Source organism: Microcebus murinus, chromosome 4 (assembly GCF_040939455.1).
Source record: "Microcebus murinus isolate Inina chromosome 4, M.murinus_Inina_mat1.0, whole genome shotgun sequence".
NCBI classification, from domain to species: domain Eukaryota; kingdom Metazoa; phylum Chordata; class Mammalia; order Primates; family Cheirogaleidae; genus Microcebus; species Microcebus murinus.
Genome location: NC_134107.1, coordinates 14,341,824 through 14,358,027, shown reverse-complemented (window position 1 = coordinate 14,358,027; position 16,204 = coordinate 14,341,824). Strand labels below are relative to the sequence as shown.

The 16,204-nt window shown below is 59.6% G+C and overlaps 2 protein-coding genes across 5 annotated transcripts in view; one reads left to right on the top strand and one right to left on the bottom strand.

Moving 5' to 3' along the window:
- The first annotated feature begins 3,699 nt into the window (after nt 1-3,699).
- LRRC10B (leucine rich repeat containing 10B) lies at nt 3,700-6,441 on the top strand. The gene has a single exon (XM_012778285.2). It carries the CDS (start codon nt 4,319-4,321, stop codon nt 5,195-5,197), a length of 879 nt encoding a protein of 292 aa, XP_012633739.1. The 5' UTR covers nt 3,700-4,318; the 3' UTR covers nt 5,198-6,441.
- Nucleotides 6,442-11,694: 5,253 nt separating this feature from the next.
- The window catches only part of SYT7 (synaptotagmin 7), a 60,674-nt gene continuing 56,164 nt past the window's right edge, over nt 11,695-16,204 (bottom strand). For all 4 annotated transcript variants that reach the window (XM_076001830.1, XM_012778282.2, XM_076001831.1 and 1 more), the window contains one exon: nt 11,695-13,457. In XM_076001830.1, the coding sequence (XP_075857945.1) occupies nt 13,353-13,457 (105 nt within the window). In that variant the 3' untranslated portion in view covers nt 11,695-13,352. The remainder of the gene's footprint in view (nt 13,458-16,204) is intronic.

Below are 16,204 nucleotides of genomic sequence, written 5' to 3'. Positions count from 1 at the left end.
ACGTCTTTGTCTTGCAGCTGCACAAAGTCCCCCAGTGACCTCTCACCCAGAGTCGAAGCCAAAGTCTCCACGATGGCCCTCTCTGGCCGGCCCCTGCCCCACTTCCTCTCTCTCATCTCATCGGCTGCCAGCTTCCCCTGCTCCCTGGGTTCCTTGCTGTCCTGAAGGCCCAGGCACACTCCCACCCCAGAGTCTTGGCACCGCGGTCCCCTCCGCCAAGAACGCATCCCCTCCAGACATCCGGGCGGCTGGCACCCCCACTGCTGCTCAATGCCATCTGCTCACTGAGGGCTCCCCTGGCCACTCAGCTTTAAATGGCAGCCCCCACACCCATTTCTCAGTCCTCCTGCTCCCTCTTCCTTGCTTCGTTTCCTCCACAGCCCGATCCTAACCTGACACGTGCATTTTGCTGGCTATCCACTTCCAAGAATGTAAGTTCCACCAAGGCAGGTATTTTTGTCTACTGTGTTCACATTCACAGTAATCCCCAGTATCTAGATGCTGCTTAGGTGATTGATGTTTGTCGAATGAATACCTGAAAGATGGCAGGAACTCAAGTTCTGGCTGGTGCAGGCAAGGGGAGTGGGCCATAGCTGGAAGGACATCATCACTTTCCTTTTTTTTTTGCCAAATGAGAGAGTTGGACCAGACCCTCAGGAGGACATGAACCCATGGGAATTGTGCACATTGTTGGTGAGTCCCTGTCTCCATTCGTTTTTCTGGGACAAGGGTCCCCAGCTTCTTGTAGACATTTAAAAGATCCTATGATCTCCCAGAGGAGCTAAGCACCCTCCCAGCTCTGACTTTTCATGGTTGGTTCTAACAGGCTTGAATCCTTGCCGTCTTAGAACCTACGATGCTAACATTCCATGATCTTATCCGAGTCTCAGCAGCCACAGTGATCCTGGCGCCAAGGCAGGTGGGGGAGCAAGAGGGGCCTCGGCAGGGTCAGGGCGGAGGTGCCTGTGGGCACACCGGAGGGGACACAAAGGAGACTTTTATATTCCATGTGCTGTTTTCTTCCTTTTAGCTAAAAGAAAATAGATGTAAGTATGACAAAGTGTGAGCAATTGTCAATGCTGGATACTGGGCATGTGTGTATTTATCACAGGGAGCTTTGTACCTTTTCTGTAGCTCAAGAAATTCTTTAAAAAATACAGAGTTGGGGGTGGGCACAATTGTTAAAGCTCGTGATTAGGAGCAGAGGCAGTTTCTGGGGGGCTGAACTTGGCGTATTTTTGCAGCGCGTGTGTGGGCAGAGGGCATGGCTGGGTCTGGGACCCATGCCTGGAGCTGGCAGAGCCCTCTCCCCGCCTTCCCCTTCCCAGGTCTCGGTTTCCTGCCTTCCTGTGAAGTGGGGAAAGGCTGAGAGGCCCCGTGCTGGGGGTGAAGCTAATTCATTAGTGACGCCTCAACAAGGACCGGGCGCCCGCGGTGCCAGCGTGATTCATCACGATGATCGCCCCACTGCCAGCCTGCGTGGGCCCGGAACGCCAGCACATTTTACCTTTACCCACTGAGAAGGGCCTGGTGGGAGGCGAAGGTACAGGATCTACCGAGAGCAAGAAAAAGACTTGAAGAAAGAAGAGGGCTGGTTCTCCATGCTCTCGGCCCCGGGAAGCTGTGCCAGGCTGGCGCTGGGGTGTAGGGCTCCTGTGGCTGGTGCCTGTGCCAACAGAGCCCTAGGGGGCTGCTCGGTCCTGGAGCGCCAGCCCAGCCATGTGGCCAGGCCGGGCTGGCTGAGCTTCCTCCTCCACAGCCCATTTCCCTCGGTGGGGAACTGCTGGGGGCAGTGGGGTGATGGGGGCCGGGGGGAGGGGCTCATCTTCATCCCATCAGCCTGGCTGGACAGTCCCCACCTTTCTTGTCTCTGAGGGGCCCTCCTCTTCTAAGAAGTCCTCCTAAAAGAGGAGAAGAGAGAGAGTTGCATTGGGGCTTAAGAGAAGTCTGGGCCGGGGCTGAGAATCCTTCTACACCCAGGTCTGGGCTCTGGGCTCTGCTCATTCTCTGCCTGGGTCCTCTGCCTTGGCCTGGAGTCCTGATTTCACCTTGTCACCGTCTCCCTGAATGGCGGTCCATTGCTTGCTTGTCCCTGGCTCAGAGCAACACCTGACTCCGTGTCCCCATCACCTGTTTGACTCCTGACACCCCTTCTTGTGTTACAATGGCTATTCCTCTGCCCTTTCATTCCTTTTTAACAAACAAATGTATTAGTATCTGAGCACACACACACACACACACACACAGAAACAACCAAAAAACAGGAGCAAAAAAAAAATATGTGCTGAATAATTTCATTTGTATGAAATTCAAGAACAGGTAAAACTGACCCATGTCAGTAGAGGTCAGGATCAAAGTTGCCTCTGGGAGGTGGGCATTGACTGCAAGAGGCTCGAGGGAACTCTCAGGGTGGTGACGGGACAGGGGTGTGTGTGTCTGTGAAAACCCATCCAATTGTACACTCATGATCTATGCATTTCACTGTATGCAACATTTGCCTCCATTGTCCTTAGGGTTAAAAGTTTTCATTGAGTGTCTACTACGTGCCAGAGCCGACGCCAGCAGGGAAGGAGACGTCTGCGCCAGCCTGCCCGAGCAGCTTGCACTCCAGCGGGTGCGGTTCTCACCCTCGGGCTGCACTGGCAGCTGCTCTCTGCCCTGGCACTGACCTCCCTCCCTCCTGCTCCCTGCAGTGGGGATGGCAGTGGGGTGGGCCAAAGGACAGGGTGCTGTCCTGAGGTCAGTCCATTCAGACAGTTACACGGGTCACACTAGCGGGGTTCAAGAGGAGGCAGGATGGAGGAGGCATGGAGCCTGCAGACCGGGCTCCTGGCTGCAGCTTCTACTCTTGGTAGGACCTTAAGCAGGTTGCCTAATCCCTATGGGGCCAATTTCCTCATCTTTCTTATGGGATTATAATGTCTTCCTTGTCATTGTGTCATGAGAGTGAAAGGCTCTGTTGTGAGAAAATTCATTGCCAGGGGTGGAATGATCCTCATTTCCGTTTATTTGGGGTGGTAGATAGATGGTTAAGAGCACAGGCTGTCACAGGAGTCACACTCCCTGGTTTCAAATCCCAGCTGCTCATCAGCTGGGTGACTTTGGGCAAGTCAGCCAGCTCAAAGTCACCCAGCTCAAGTCAAATCTCTCTGAGCCTCAGTTTCTCCATCTTTAAAATTGGGGTGACGGTGATGAGGGTATCTACTAGGCTGTGGAAAGGACTCCATGCCATGCTTTTGGCATAGCGCTGGGCATATGGTAAGCTCGCAGTAAACGGGAGCAAGTGGTTTTCTGCCAGGAGCGCTGGCAGGAGGGCACCACACGGGGAGGGAGAAGGCAGGGGCGAATGGCTGCTGGGGGTAGCGAGCGCAAGGAGGAGCGTCAGAGTGAGGGTGGTCATCGTTGGCGGCGCTCAAAGGCGTCCACCTGCCCCAGTCCTCTGTCCACCGCAGCCACACCCAGACCTTGCGCATGGGTGGAGGGAACTGGCAGGAGATAGCGCACTAAAGAGGGGGCTGTGGGCAAGGGATGGGCATGGGGCGGAGCCAAGCCCCGGTTCCCGCAAACCCGCGGTGTGAAAAGTGCCAGAAAGTAATATTGTTTGGAGTTACTGCATGGAAGTGACTCCAGCAGAGAGACTGATCGCACGCCGCTGGACGTGAATGGTCTGCAGTGACCGAGCCCCCCAGCCCTCCTTGAGAGCCGCTTGTCCAGAGTCCTTGGTCCCGCGCCGGCGTTTCCCCGGTCATCGGTTTCTTCCTCTTGGACCCGCGGCTCTGGGGCGCACCCGATCACACGCCCAACGGCTCACTGTGGTTGGAGGTGTAGACAGTGTGGGACGTCGGGTCTCAGAGCCAGCACAGCGCCAGGCTTGAAGGGAGGAGGTCCTTTGGCTTGTGCTTGCTCCGGGGTGGGCGGGATGGGCGGGCAGGGCGGGCTCGGGCGCCGGGACCCCGCTCCGGAGGCGCCTTGGCCCCGCCCCGCCCCGCCCTCCCTCCGCCTCATTGGCAGCCACATGCGCGTCGAGGTTGCCAGGGCGACGGGTCGCTAAGCTGCGTGTCAGCGCCAACCCGAGCCAGTCGGCCTCCGGCGGAGGCAGCGGGGGAGGCCCGAGGGCGGGCGGCGGAACTCGGCGCGAGGCGGCGGGGCCCCGAACGGGCGCCTCCTCCGGGCCCGGCACGGCCCCCCTCCCGGCGCAGGGCCAGGCCCGGGCGGGGGGCCCCGGGGCCGGCTACTCTTTGGCCCCGTCGGGGCGGCCGGGGGGCAGCAGGGGCGGGGCGATGCCGGGCGGTGGCGGCCCCGGCCGGGGCCGGTGACCATGGGCATCGCCGAGTCCACGCCGGACGAGCTGCCGTCGGACGCGGAGGAGCAGCTGCGCAACGGCGAGCAGCAGCTGGAGCTGAGCGGGCGGCGGCTGCGGCGGCTGCCCAGCGCCGTGTGCGCGCTGAGCCGCCTGCAGAAGCTGTACGTGAGCGGCACGGGGCTGCGCGAGCTGCCCGAGGAGATCGAGGAGCTGCGCGAGCTGCGCATCCTGGCGCTCGACTTCAACAAGCTCGAGCGCCTGCCCGACGGCCTGTGTCGCCTGCCGCGCCTCACGCGCCTCTACCTGGGCAGCAACCGGCTGCTGGCGCTGCCCGCCGACTTCGCGCAGCTGCAGAGCCTGCGCTGCCTCTGGATCGAGGGCAACTTCCTGCGGCGCTTCCCGCGGCCGCTGCTGCGCCTGGTGGCGCTGCAGTCGCTGCAGATGGGCGACAACCGGCTGCGCGCACTGCCCGCCGAGCTGCCGCGCATGACGGGCTTGCGCGGCCTCTGGCTCTACGGCAACCGCTTCGAGGAGTTCCCGCCCGCGCTGCTGCGCATGGGCCGCCTGCACATCCTCGACCTCGACCGCAACCGCCTGGGCGGCTTCCCCGACCTGCACCCGCTGCGCGCGCTGCGCGTCTTCTCCTACGACCACAACCCGGTCACCGGGCCCCCGCGTGTCGCCGACACCGTCTTCCTAGTGGGGGAGGGCGCCGTCGAGCGCATGGCCGAACGTGACGAGCCCACGCCCCGGCCACCGCCCCGGCGCCCGGCGCGGGCCTTTGAGGATGAGGAGGAAGAAGACCTGCTCATAGGGGGCGCTGGCTCCCGGGCTCTGCGACCCACCGGGGGCAGCCTCCGCGCCCTGGAAGCCGCTCCAGGACTGGGCACCTGAGCCTGCGCTCTGGGTCATGGGCTTCGGCCGCTCTGGAAGGAGGGGCCCTGGGAAGCTTTGGCTGCCCAGGCCTGGGGGAGCAGTAGGCCCCCACTTGGAGCAATGGAGGGGCCACTTTGGGCGAGCTGCCTGGGGGCCATCTTCAGATACTCCTGGGTAGTGAGAAGACCGGCCCTGGCTGAACTGTGAGCAGTTGTCAGACCAAGAAGTCTGGGCTGGGTCCAGTCGGATAGAGCCACTGATAACACGACAGAGGTGCCAGCTTCCTTCTGGAACCAGGGCCACGGATCCACGGAATCATCACCTCTGGCTGAGTTTGGATGCACAGGTCACCCACCACCCTCCCTTCTTCTAGGGTTTGGATCTCCTAGACGGAGGCACATCCTTTCTGGTGCAGGAGCTGCTACCTCTGGGGTGGACCGTGTGCCTGTGTGAGGCTGAACTGCCCTTGGGAGGAGGGCCTGGCCCAGGGGCAGGGGCTTGCAGTGGGGCCGGTGCCAGGACAGAAGCGGGAAACTGAGAATGAGGCCCTAACACCGCAGGTGCCCTCCCTCCTTGTCAGGGCTCATAGTACATACCTCCCAGGCCCCTGAGATTTGTATGGGGCACAGAAGGCAGGGGCTCCTCCCGCACCTAATATTTTGTTCTCTTCTCCCAGCATGGGCCTGGAATCTTGCTGGGCAAAGAGAGCCCTCCCTTCTTTCCCCACAGCCTGAGCCTTCCAGCTGTCAAGTTTGAAAAGAAGCCACTGTGCCTCCAGGGCCTCCTGTGCTGAAGAGAGGGGCTCTCTGCTCTGGGAGGCTGCTCAGCGCCTCTCCCACTGCCTGCACTCTCCATTCCCTTAAATGGGCACGGCCAGGGTGGCTGGCACAGCGAGAGGCACAGGACAGGCACTGTGTGCCCCCACTCTGTCACCAAGGACAGCCTTGAGGGGGTGAGGAGAGGAGAGGGGCCTTGCTCTGTAATTCCCAGGGCCAGATCTTTCCTATCCAAGCAATAACAGGAGGAGGGGGACAGGACTGAGGACACTCAGGGACACTGTCGGGGCAAGGGCCCCGCATGGTAGTGTTTTCTTTAGGAAAAAAAAAATACTGGCTGTAAACATAAATTATATTTCTTGGAGAAAGAATGTGCGTTTCCCATGTGCCTGTTTATTTATAAGCCCTGGGAGCATTGAGTCCCATTGCTGTGGGGACCCTGGGCTCTCTCTGGCACTGCCCCCGCCCACGTGCCCCCGCTGTGTGTCAGGCTGACCTGGCCGGCTGTTGTGTGCTGTCTGTCTGGGAAAGGAGCACTCGTCGGACAGGAGTGGCTTCGGCCACTCAAGGCTGCCCTCCCGTCCAGCGTACCCTCCCTCGGCCCGGCTGTCCCTCTTCCCCGGCTTAGTTCTCAGGCTCCTGGCTCTTGGGCTCTTTATATGGGCTGACCTTTCGCTGGCCCTGCTGCTCTTCCACCCCTCCGCGCCCCTACATTTCCTCCCTTCGTCCCTCTCACTCTATTTTCGTCTTTCTCTCTCTCTCCTTCTTAGTCTCTTTTTGCTTAGTTTTGGCATTACTTTCTCTCCTCGTTCAGGAGAAGAAAAAAAATAAATAAAGGTTTAAAGAAAGGAAGAAAATTGTAAAACTTCAAGCCTGGTGGCCCATCTCCCATGAGAAAATCCTGCCAGGCCTCCATCGCCATGGCAACAGGGGCTGATGTCATACGGGGCCAACAGGTCAGGTCCTGCCCAGCGGCTCTGCTGGCACATGGCTGGGCCCTGGCTGAGGAGGAGGCTGGGCGTGGACCTGGAGCAGCCACTTTGCAAGCGAGAGGGACGGCCTTGAACACACAGAAAGAGGGGTGGGCCGGGAGGATCGGAGGAAGAGGGGTCTGGGGCTCCAGACCTTGTCCCTTCCAGGGTTCCCCAGTGTTGATGTTCCATCAGGGTCACTGGGCCTTCCTGGGGCCTGGGAATTTGCAGTCAGGAATTCGAGAGATCAGATAGATGATCACTCAGGTGGGGCAGGAGCTGCAGCTGACCAGAAACTGGCCTCTTGGCCTGTAGCTTGTGTCACAGCGCAGGGGGTGTCCCCGTGCTTGGGATCAAAAGGCATGGGTTCTAGTCGAAGTCCTGTAATTGGCAGAGTGACCTTGTCAGTGCCCCCCGGGCCTCAGTTTCTCTGTCTGTACACAAGGAGTTGGGTTTATTTAGATGGGATGCTGCAGCTCAGCGCTCCATCCACAGTATTTCTCTACCTTCCTTTCACAGAAAGGGGGGAAGGGGACTACGGAGAGAGCCATGGTCACCACGGAGTGACTGCTGGCATCAGAGAGCTCAGACTTCCTTCCCCTCCCTGGTCTGTTTCCCGGAACCTCCTCCCCTGCTGCCTTCACTGAGCACTGGTGGGCAGAGGCACTGCCGTCCTGAGACAGGGTCTGGCCTTTTGTTTTGTCAAACACAGCACCCTTAGCCACGGTCACTGCCAACCAAGCAGGGGCTGCCGAGGCTGAGTTTCTCCCCGGGAAAGGGAGGAGATTGTCAGGGTTGGTCCCCGGCTCTGCTGCCTACTCACTCCCCACTGTCAGGAGCAGTCACTCCCTTCTGGAAAGTTAGGGAATTTCGTTAAAGCGGTGCTGCTGCCTGGCTTTGGAGCACTGTTGAGGTTCTCTGTGTCCGTGTAGAAATGGGGGGACAAGGGTAGGGAGGGGGCTATTGCCAGGAACAGCTGGGCATCACGGCTCCCCTCGGTGATGGAGAGAGCACTGTAGTGGGGTCCTAGCACTCCCTCGCCCCAGCTTCCCCAGGCTTCGCTTGGTCTCTGGGGAGCAGGGCGCCGGCCAGGTGCTGAGCTGGGGCAGTGAGGGGTGGGTGGGTGGGGGGAGCAGGGCAGGGAAGGCCTGGCAGAATCCTGTTTGTGCCAGGATCCAGGGGCAGAGGCCAAGGAAACTGGCGGCAGAGGAGGAAGGCGGGCTGTGGGAACGTGATGAGGAGGCAGAGAGGAGGCGGCAGGGCAGGAAACGGGCCAGGCGCGTGAGTGCCGTCCAGGGAGGAGCTGCTCTGACCTGGGCTGGCCGTGGCCTCTGAGGGCGGAATGGATGAGTATTGCAGCCTCATCTCTCTTCCTGGAGCCTCTGGGCACGCAGACCCTGGCCGGCAAGGCAGCAGGGTCTCTGGTGGGAGGGAGGACCCTTTCCCAGCTTTGTTGTCACCATTCCCCCCTTCCCCCCCCAGGGGCTTGAGAGGGGGAGAACAGCGTGCAGCAAGCACCTCCCTGCTTCCAATGCCACCACACAGCCGTATGCAGCCATCTGTCCCAAAGCTTCAAGACACCCGCCACTCTCGTTCTGAAGATGAACATTTATTAGCACACCGAGGTGTGCTACACACAGCGTGTTTTCAGACAGGGATCCCTGCCCGGGGGCTCACAATCTACGACACGACACGACACGACACACACAGGACACAGACACGGGGAGCGGGGCGAATCACGGGAAACAGATGGTCAGGGAGCCACGAGCTGGGGCACACAGCGTGTTGGAGCCATGTCCTTCTGGTCGTCTTTGCGGGGGGAGGGAGGGAAGAGCAGGATGGGGCCCAGGACGGCCTTCCAGAAAGCTGTGGTGTCTGGGTGGGACTTGTAGGAGAAGGAAAATACCAGAAGGCAGTGATCCTGAGTACAGGCGGGGATGGACAACTGTCTCAGAGGAGGTGTGAATGAAGACAGACCCAAAGAGGCAGAAGCAGAGGAAAGAGGCCAAAAGTCCAGGGAAGAGGCCAGAGCTGGTGGCAAGGGACGGCCGCTTCTGCTGGGCCCCAGCTGTCTCTGCTCTCAGGCTCGGTTCTCCACGGCTGCTTTCAGGGAGAACGCCAGAACAGGAGCCTGACACGGGGTGCTCCTGAGGCTACTTACCTGACCCCCAGGGCTCCCTCCAATCTCTGGAACAGAGATCAAGAGCCACAAGAAATAACCACCTTTTAAAGGGACGTTTAAGCCGGGTTGTAAGAAAGGGAGGGGTGCACAGCTTCAGGTGGGGGAGCAGGTGCAGCCTGAGGAGGCAGCTGCCGGCCCCAGGTGCTGGGGGGGCATGCGTGCGGCTTCACCCCAGAGCAGGGCGGGGACCAGCAGATGACACGTGACAGCGGGGGTGTGCTCGTTCCTTGCGCCTGTGTCCCAAACAGATGTAGCATCTCCCTTCTGAAGTGCCCTGAGAGCTGCCAGGCCTCAGCTTGCCCTGGGCCGTGTGTGGGGAGGGAGGGGTCGGGTGGTTATTGCTTCCTGGGGACAGAGAGAACATGGAGGAGGAAGAGACAGCTTGCCCAGGGCCACACAGGCCAGAGAGGGAAGGGATTGGAACCCAGATTCCCAGGCCCTCAGGCTGGAACTTGCTCTTGAGTTGGAGAGACTTTTCTAATCCTAAAGAATTCCACTAAAAGAGGGTTGAGAGAAGCCACAGGCCCAGCCAAGAGACCTAGAGCTGTGTCTTTCTTCTCCCCCACGCGGACCAGGAAGGAGACATGGGCCCGAAACCGCAGTGGCCCAGCGGGCGGTGGTGGGGAAGGTGAAGGTCCCCTGTCTTTGGTCTGTCTGACCTGCTTTGGAGGGTGACGAGTGTCCCCTGGGAACCGAGGGAGGGGATGTCATGCTGGGTGAGCTCAGGGGCACCCCGAGGCCTAGAGAGACTCCACTACCAATGAGCCTTGCTTTGGGCTGATCTGGGAGAAGCAGCGGATCTGGGCAGGGAAACGCAGCTGGTGGGCTCATATTCTAGATCTGGGGATGGGCTGAAAGCTCAGGAAGGGCCTGATCACCAGAGAAATCAAATCCCAAAGGTGACAAGCTTGGGGGAGACTCAGCCCAGGGCTCCCCATCCCCTTCACCCCGCTGCCTCTTCCCCCGGGGAGGTGACAGAAGGCTGGGACCCACGCAGGAAACAGCCAAGGCCCTACTTTTTCACGATCCTTTATTAATCAGAACAGGCCCTGCCACAAAAAGCAGGGCCCATTCCCACAAAAATATGAATTTGCAAAGAGGAAATCTTGCTGGCTTAGAGGGTGCATGTGGTGGAAAAATTTTCTATGGTTCTTTTTTCCTTTTTTTTTTTCTTCAGTTTTTCTTCATTTCTCTTCGCTGCAAAAAAAATTTTTTTTGTGACAGTGCGTTTTTAGTTTTTTATAAAACACTTGCGCTCAAGGACTCAAACACAATACAAACAGCGGCCACCAATCCCCACCCCTGGAGGCCTTGGGGGCCCCCTTGGCTTTTTTGTGGCTGTTTTCCTTTGTCCCTTCCCTGGCATCTGGTGCCAGTGGGCAGGTATGGGGTCCTGGGGCAGGTGGAATTTGTACAGCAGTTACGGGGGAAATGGTCACAAGAAAGGATACCTGAACAAGGTAACAACTAAGTCTAGGGCACCCACAAAGACGGTAGGTGACGCTCATGAAGGCGCCTGGGACACAGTGAAGAGACAGATGGGCCTGGGCTGGCCTTGGCTATCTCTGGAGGCTCTGGGGGGAAGGGCAGGTGGGCTTTGCTCTCAGGTTTCACTAATAACACTTTGCTCCCAGGTAGCACCTTCAGAGTCCTCCTGCCATGACCCCCAGGTCAGGTGATGGTGGCCTCACAACCTCCCCTATGAGGTAGGTGAAGTATTATTACCATCATTTTACAGATGGGGAAACTGAGGCCCAGGGAGTGTGGGTGACTTTCCCAAGGTCCTGGGATGGTGGCAGGGCTCCGGTGCCCCTCCTCCACCCTCAAGTTCCCCCATTCCCTGCTCTCCTATGCCCTAGACCAACCCTGCCTCCTGCCACCTGTCGCCTCCCATGGCCAGCTCACCTGGCCCAATTGCCCACCACTTGCCGCCCTTCCCCAGAGTTCCGGAGCTACAGCTGCACTCAGGGTGCCAGGAAACCCCAGGCAGGGCCACTAGTGTGCCTGGGTGGGGTCCGATTGGGAACAGACCCCGCCAGGAGATGCTCTCTGCAGGTGATTGGCCAAGAGCTCTGTAGGCGGGGCTCGGAAAGGGGGCCGCCACTGCCTGGCCCACTGCACAGGAGCGGTTGCATCTTGGGGAGGCCTCCAGCAGGGGAGGGGGCCCCGGTGGGGTGGGGGAGGGGGCACAAGAAATCGAGATGGATCCAAGGGAGGGCCAGAGAATGACAGATTCCCCTCCGCCTCTCGAGGTTGGACAGCACCCTCTCCAACTGCCACACACAGCCTCTGAGGTCGCCGCCCTGCCGTCCTGCCGGTGAGGAGGGTGCGGTTGGGGCAGACCCCATTTTAAGCAAAGCTACAATATAGAAACATTTGGATTTACAAGGAACATGGATGCCTATTTGCTTTACATCAGCATTCTTCACTCTACAAAACGATTCACCTACTATGTATGATACTCCTCCAGGTCCCAAGGAGAGGGGATGGGGGCGGGGCGGGGGGGGGGGAGATTTAATTTGCGAAAATTTTGTTACGGGGCAAAGGTGACCCGTCTACTGCACAGAGCAGAACGCTCAGCTCGAGGGGAAGCCTACTAAAGGAGAATGGTTCCCAGGCGGCTGTGCTTTCGCCCAGCTCTGGGTGTGGGGACCCTGTCCAGAGACCCCTTTCCCTGGACCGTCAGGCCCATCAAGGGGAGAACTGCGGTGGAGACTGTGGTGTCCAGGCGCCACCTGGCGGTGCGTTCCGGGAATGTCGGGCCCAGGCTCGCGGACCCCCAGGATTTGAGGCTCTGTCACCAGGTGGGTCTTATATCAATATGAGGACGCACGTGGGGATGGCAGGGCTTAAGCAGGGATCATCCTGAAATCTGTTGTCTCCAAGGGGAAGCCAGTTCTAGTCTCAGCAGTGGCGGAGGCAGAGAAACCACCGCTTCTTTGCGTGGGGCAACCTCAGAACTCACAGGGTCCTGGCCTTCGCTGCCTCACTTCCCAGCACTGTGCCCCGGGGTGGCGGGGGCAGGTGGAGCTGCTCTGGGGACCGAGGAGTGGGAAAGGGTGAGAAGAAAGTCCTGGAGAAGGTCAGGCCATGGGACATCAGAGACCACCCAGGACAAGAGGGAATGAAAGGGAAGGGCCGGCCACAGGCAGCATGGGGGGAGGGGCGGAGGGATGGGGTGGGGGCCGCACAGGCAGGGAGAGGAAGGGAAGGAGGCCGGGAAGTGTGGCCAGGACAGCCAGCGTGGCTGGGCTGAGAGATCTGGGAAGGCTGGGGGGCTGGTCTGTGGATGAGGGTGTCAGGGAAGAGCCAGTGGGGGCCTGGGACCCCCGAGAAGGAAGGGAGCCCTGGTGGAATGCTGTGCACACAGTAGGTGCCTAAAAAGTGTGAACCGACATTCAAGAGATGACATTGCTGAGGAAGGGGCAACCGGAGGATCTGAGTGGAGGGAGGCACCGAGGGCAAAGGGGGGAGACAAGGGCGATGGCAGGAGGCAGCCCAGTTCTCAGCCCAGCTCCGGGGTCTCTGCCCCTCTTTCCCTACCACCCAACTCAGCCCTGCCACCTCTCCTCTCCCGGCCTGGCCTCCAGCCCCGCCTCACCTTCAGGAAACCTGATTTCTCTGCAGTCTTCAGCACTGCCAGCCCCACGGGACAGGGGGCGAGCGCCCCCACGCGCACACAGTGGACACAACACGACACACAGGGCCGCAGCTCCAGGACCCGGAGCGGGCTGTACACTATCGTTGGCATTCAGGGCCCAGCCGGCACCTGAAACTGCCCTGGGGATGGGCCTCTGCTGGCCAGGCCGGGGCCAAACGCCTCGGCCTCCCTCCCCTGGGCCCACGTCGGGCTGGGGAGCGGGTGGCCTCTCTCCACTCCAGGCACTGCCTTAAAGAAAACGGGGGACCATGCCCACCTGGCGGGCCTCTGGAGGGATGTGCCCATCTGCCCGTCTGGCTCTTGAGCTCTCCCCCACTTCTTTAGTATCAGCAAGTCAGGAAGGAATGGGGCAAAGCAGGAAAATGGCTCCCAGATCCCCTCCCCCAAGCTGGACCGATGGGGGGTGGGGCTGGTACTTCCTAGAAATGGGGCCCAGTGGAGTCCTGGGACCCCTCCCTGGCTGAGCCCTCAGGGTCCTCCCCTCACCCACGGCAGGGGGGCCAGGCCGGGCATTGTGCATAAAGTGGTGAGGGCATGATGGGGACCCAGGCCTTCGGCCCCCTGGGCCACCCTTGGCCCCCACTCAGGCCTTCAGCTGGTGCCACTGGGCTACAGGCTGTCGGGGACGGGCAATCATGTCCTTCCAGTGTTTGACCTCCCCCGGCCCGCTCTTCCAGGACAGGTAGATCTGGGGAGAGAGGGGAGAGGGTGGCATTAGTGCAGTCACCGGGGCACTGTCTCCTGCCTCCACCAGGGGGTGGCACTCCAACTCCACCATGACACCCTAGCGTGGGGACCACAGGACCTCTGCCTGTAGTGACAATCCACCCTGCAGAAGCTCCCTCCTTCCTTCCCCGGCCAGCCTGACCTGTTTTCCTGGTCAATCCCCGCCACTCCAGCCTGGGCATGCCTGGACTTCTGGAATGAGACTGCTGACCTATTTTGCAGAGGGGCTGAAGGTAGGGGTGGAGGAGTTCACCCCACGGCCACTCTGCTCTACCTGTTAGGCCCTGCCTCGCTGGCCTCAGTTACAATCGTTCCCGCCTCCTGGGCACTTACTACAGGTCAGGCACTGAGCCAGAGGCTTCATACGCATAGATCTGTGGTCCCCAAACCCCAGGCCACGGACCGGTACCTGTCCGAGGCCTGTTAGGAGCCAGGCCGCGCGGCAGGGCGTCCGTGTTCACAGCCGCTCCCCATGGCCGGCGTCACCGCCTGCGCTCCAGCTCCTGTCACGCCAGCAGGGGCTTCAGATTCTCACGGGAGCAATAGCCCGACCGCACACTGCGCATGCCAGGGATCTAGGTTGCTCTCCTTACGAGAATCTAAGGCCTGATGGTCTGACGTGGAGCTGAGGCGGTGATGCCAGCGCTGGGGAGCGGCTGCAAGTACAGATTAGCATTAGCAGGGAGGTTTCACCGCACCACGAATGTAAGGTGCTCGAAACCATCCCCACCCCCAAACCCCCAGCCCGTGGGAAAATTGTCTTCTATGAAACCAGTCCCTGGTGCCAAAAAGGTTGGGGACCGCTGACACTGATCATCGAATCCTACAACTGTGAGGTAGGTTTATCATGTTAGCATTCCCATTCTTCAGATGGGGAAACTAAGGCACAAGAGTTACGAGACTTACCCACAGTCATAGAGTGTATAAGTGGTGCAGAGGGATTTAAAGCCAGGTCTCTGGGCTCTGCACTACCAGCCCAATCTTGCCTCCCTGTTTGGGGCTTCCTGGCCTCTCAGGGGCGCATGCATGGGTCCCCAGGGTCATTCAGGGCGGACCCAGCTGACCTAGCCTTGGGAATGGTGGGTGATTAAGAATAGGCATTGGGGAAAGGCGGAAGTGCATGGATTGGGGGCCTTCCATAGGGTGCTGGCCAGGGCTCCTTAAGACGGTCAAGATCATAGAGAATAAGGAGAGACAGAGACCCTCACAGGCCAGTGGGGACAAGGAACTCAGTGCAGCGTGATACCCTGGATTAGATCCTGGAACTGAGAGAGGACATTAACGGGAAAGCTGGTGAAATACAAATAACGCCTGGAGTTTACGTCACAGTAATGCACCCGTGTTGGTCCCTTAAGCTGGGGCAAGCCTGCCATGGTAACGCGGCAGGCTGACAGCTGGGGAAGCTGGGCGAGGGGTGCACAGGAACTCTCCGCCCTACCTTTGCCACTTTTCTGCAAATCCAAAATTATTCCGAAATAAAAAGAAAGTTAAAACAAAGAGAGTGGAGAAAACCCCAGCTCTGCTGGGCGCAGGTAGAGTGACCCTGGTCAGCCCAGGCCTCCTCTGCACAATGGGCTGGCACTGTCACCTGCCTCTCGGACGGCTGGGACGGTGCGTGCCGTGGTGCGTGCCGTGGTGCGTGCCGTGTGCTCAGCGGGGCATGGTGGCAAGTTCTCTCAGTCAGTGGGCTCCATCCCCCCAAAGCCGGCTGACTATTCACCCCCAAAGGGTCATGGAGCCTGGGCCACTAGGTGTCCGCCACGATTGCAACCTCAGCCCCATATGACTCTCACAGTCTAGAGCGATGCCAGGTGACAGCAGGGGCAGACTCCTGGCTTCCAGGGCTGAGCGGGGGCTGGGAGTCAGAAGGATTCAGAGACCCTGGGGCTCCCTAAGCCACCCAGGCCAAAACGAGAACAAATCCGCCTTTGCCTTGGTTTGGCCAATGGAAGGCAGGACTGTTTCAAAAGGAGCTGTAATTGGTATCTACGGAGCATTCACCTCCCAAGGGCTAATTCAAAAAGAACCTCGACACAGACATGGTTACCTGCCCTTGGCCTGAACTGGTCACGGGGGGCCCCCAGCCCTGCGCGGAGCACATGCTCTCTCTGTAGTATGTATGGGTGGCACTGCGCCGGGAGCTATCCCACCTGCGACCACGGGTTGGCCAGTCACACTCCCTGTGCCGTACCTGGTGGCAGGCAGGAGCAGCTCTCCTCCCTGAGGCCAGGCTGTCCCCTCACCCCAACAGCTGACGTCCTTATTCCCATCCGTCTGAGGATGCCTCACTGCAGCTCCCTTCCTTGCGGCGGCCCAGGTCTCCCTCTCTCTTTCTCCCCTCCCACGGCAATTCCCTGGGTGAACTCTGTTCTCCCCTCACTCACTCCTGGCATCTGCCCTTGGCCCTGCCCGCCTGCTCATGAGTTCCATGGCTGCTCCTGGGCAAACGGCCAGGCCTGATGAACACACACGCCCTTAGTGGGCACCTTTCAAAAATAACTCTTAGTACAATACTAGCTAACATATATGTTCCGAGTACTATGCTGAACGTCCCCACCTGCATGATCTTATCTAACCCTCCCAGCACACTGTGAGGTTAGGACTGTCCTACTCTCATTTTCAGAGAAGGACATGAGGCTCAGAGAGGTTACAGCTGTCATAGAGGTGGGGCTGGGACCTGGACCAAGGCAGTGTGACCCCCGAGCCCAC

Excerpts from the sequence above, each read along its gene's own strand:
- LRRC10B (XM_012778285.2), top strand. The coding sequence starts at position 4,319 with ATGGGCATCGCCGAGTCCACGCCGGACGAGCTGCCGTCGGACGCGGAG.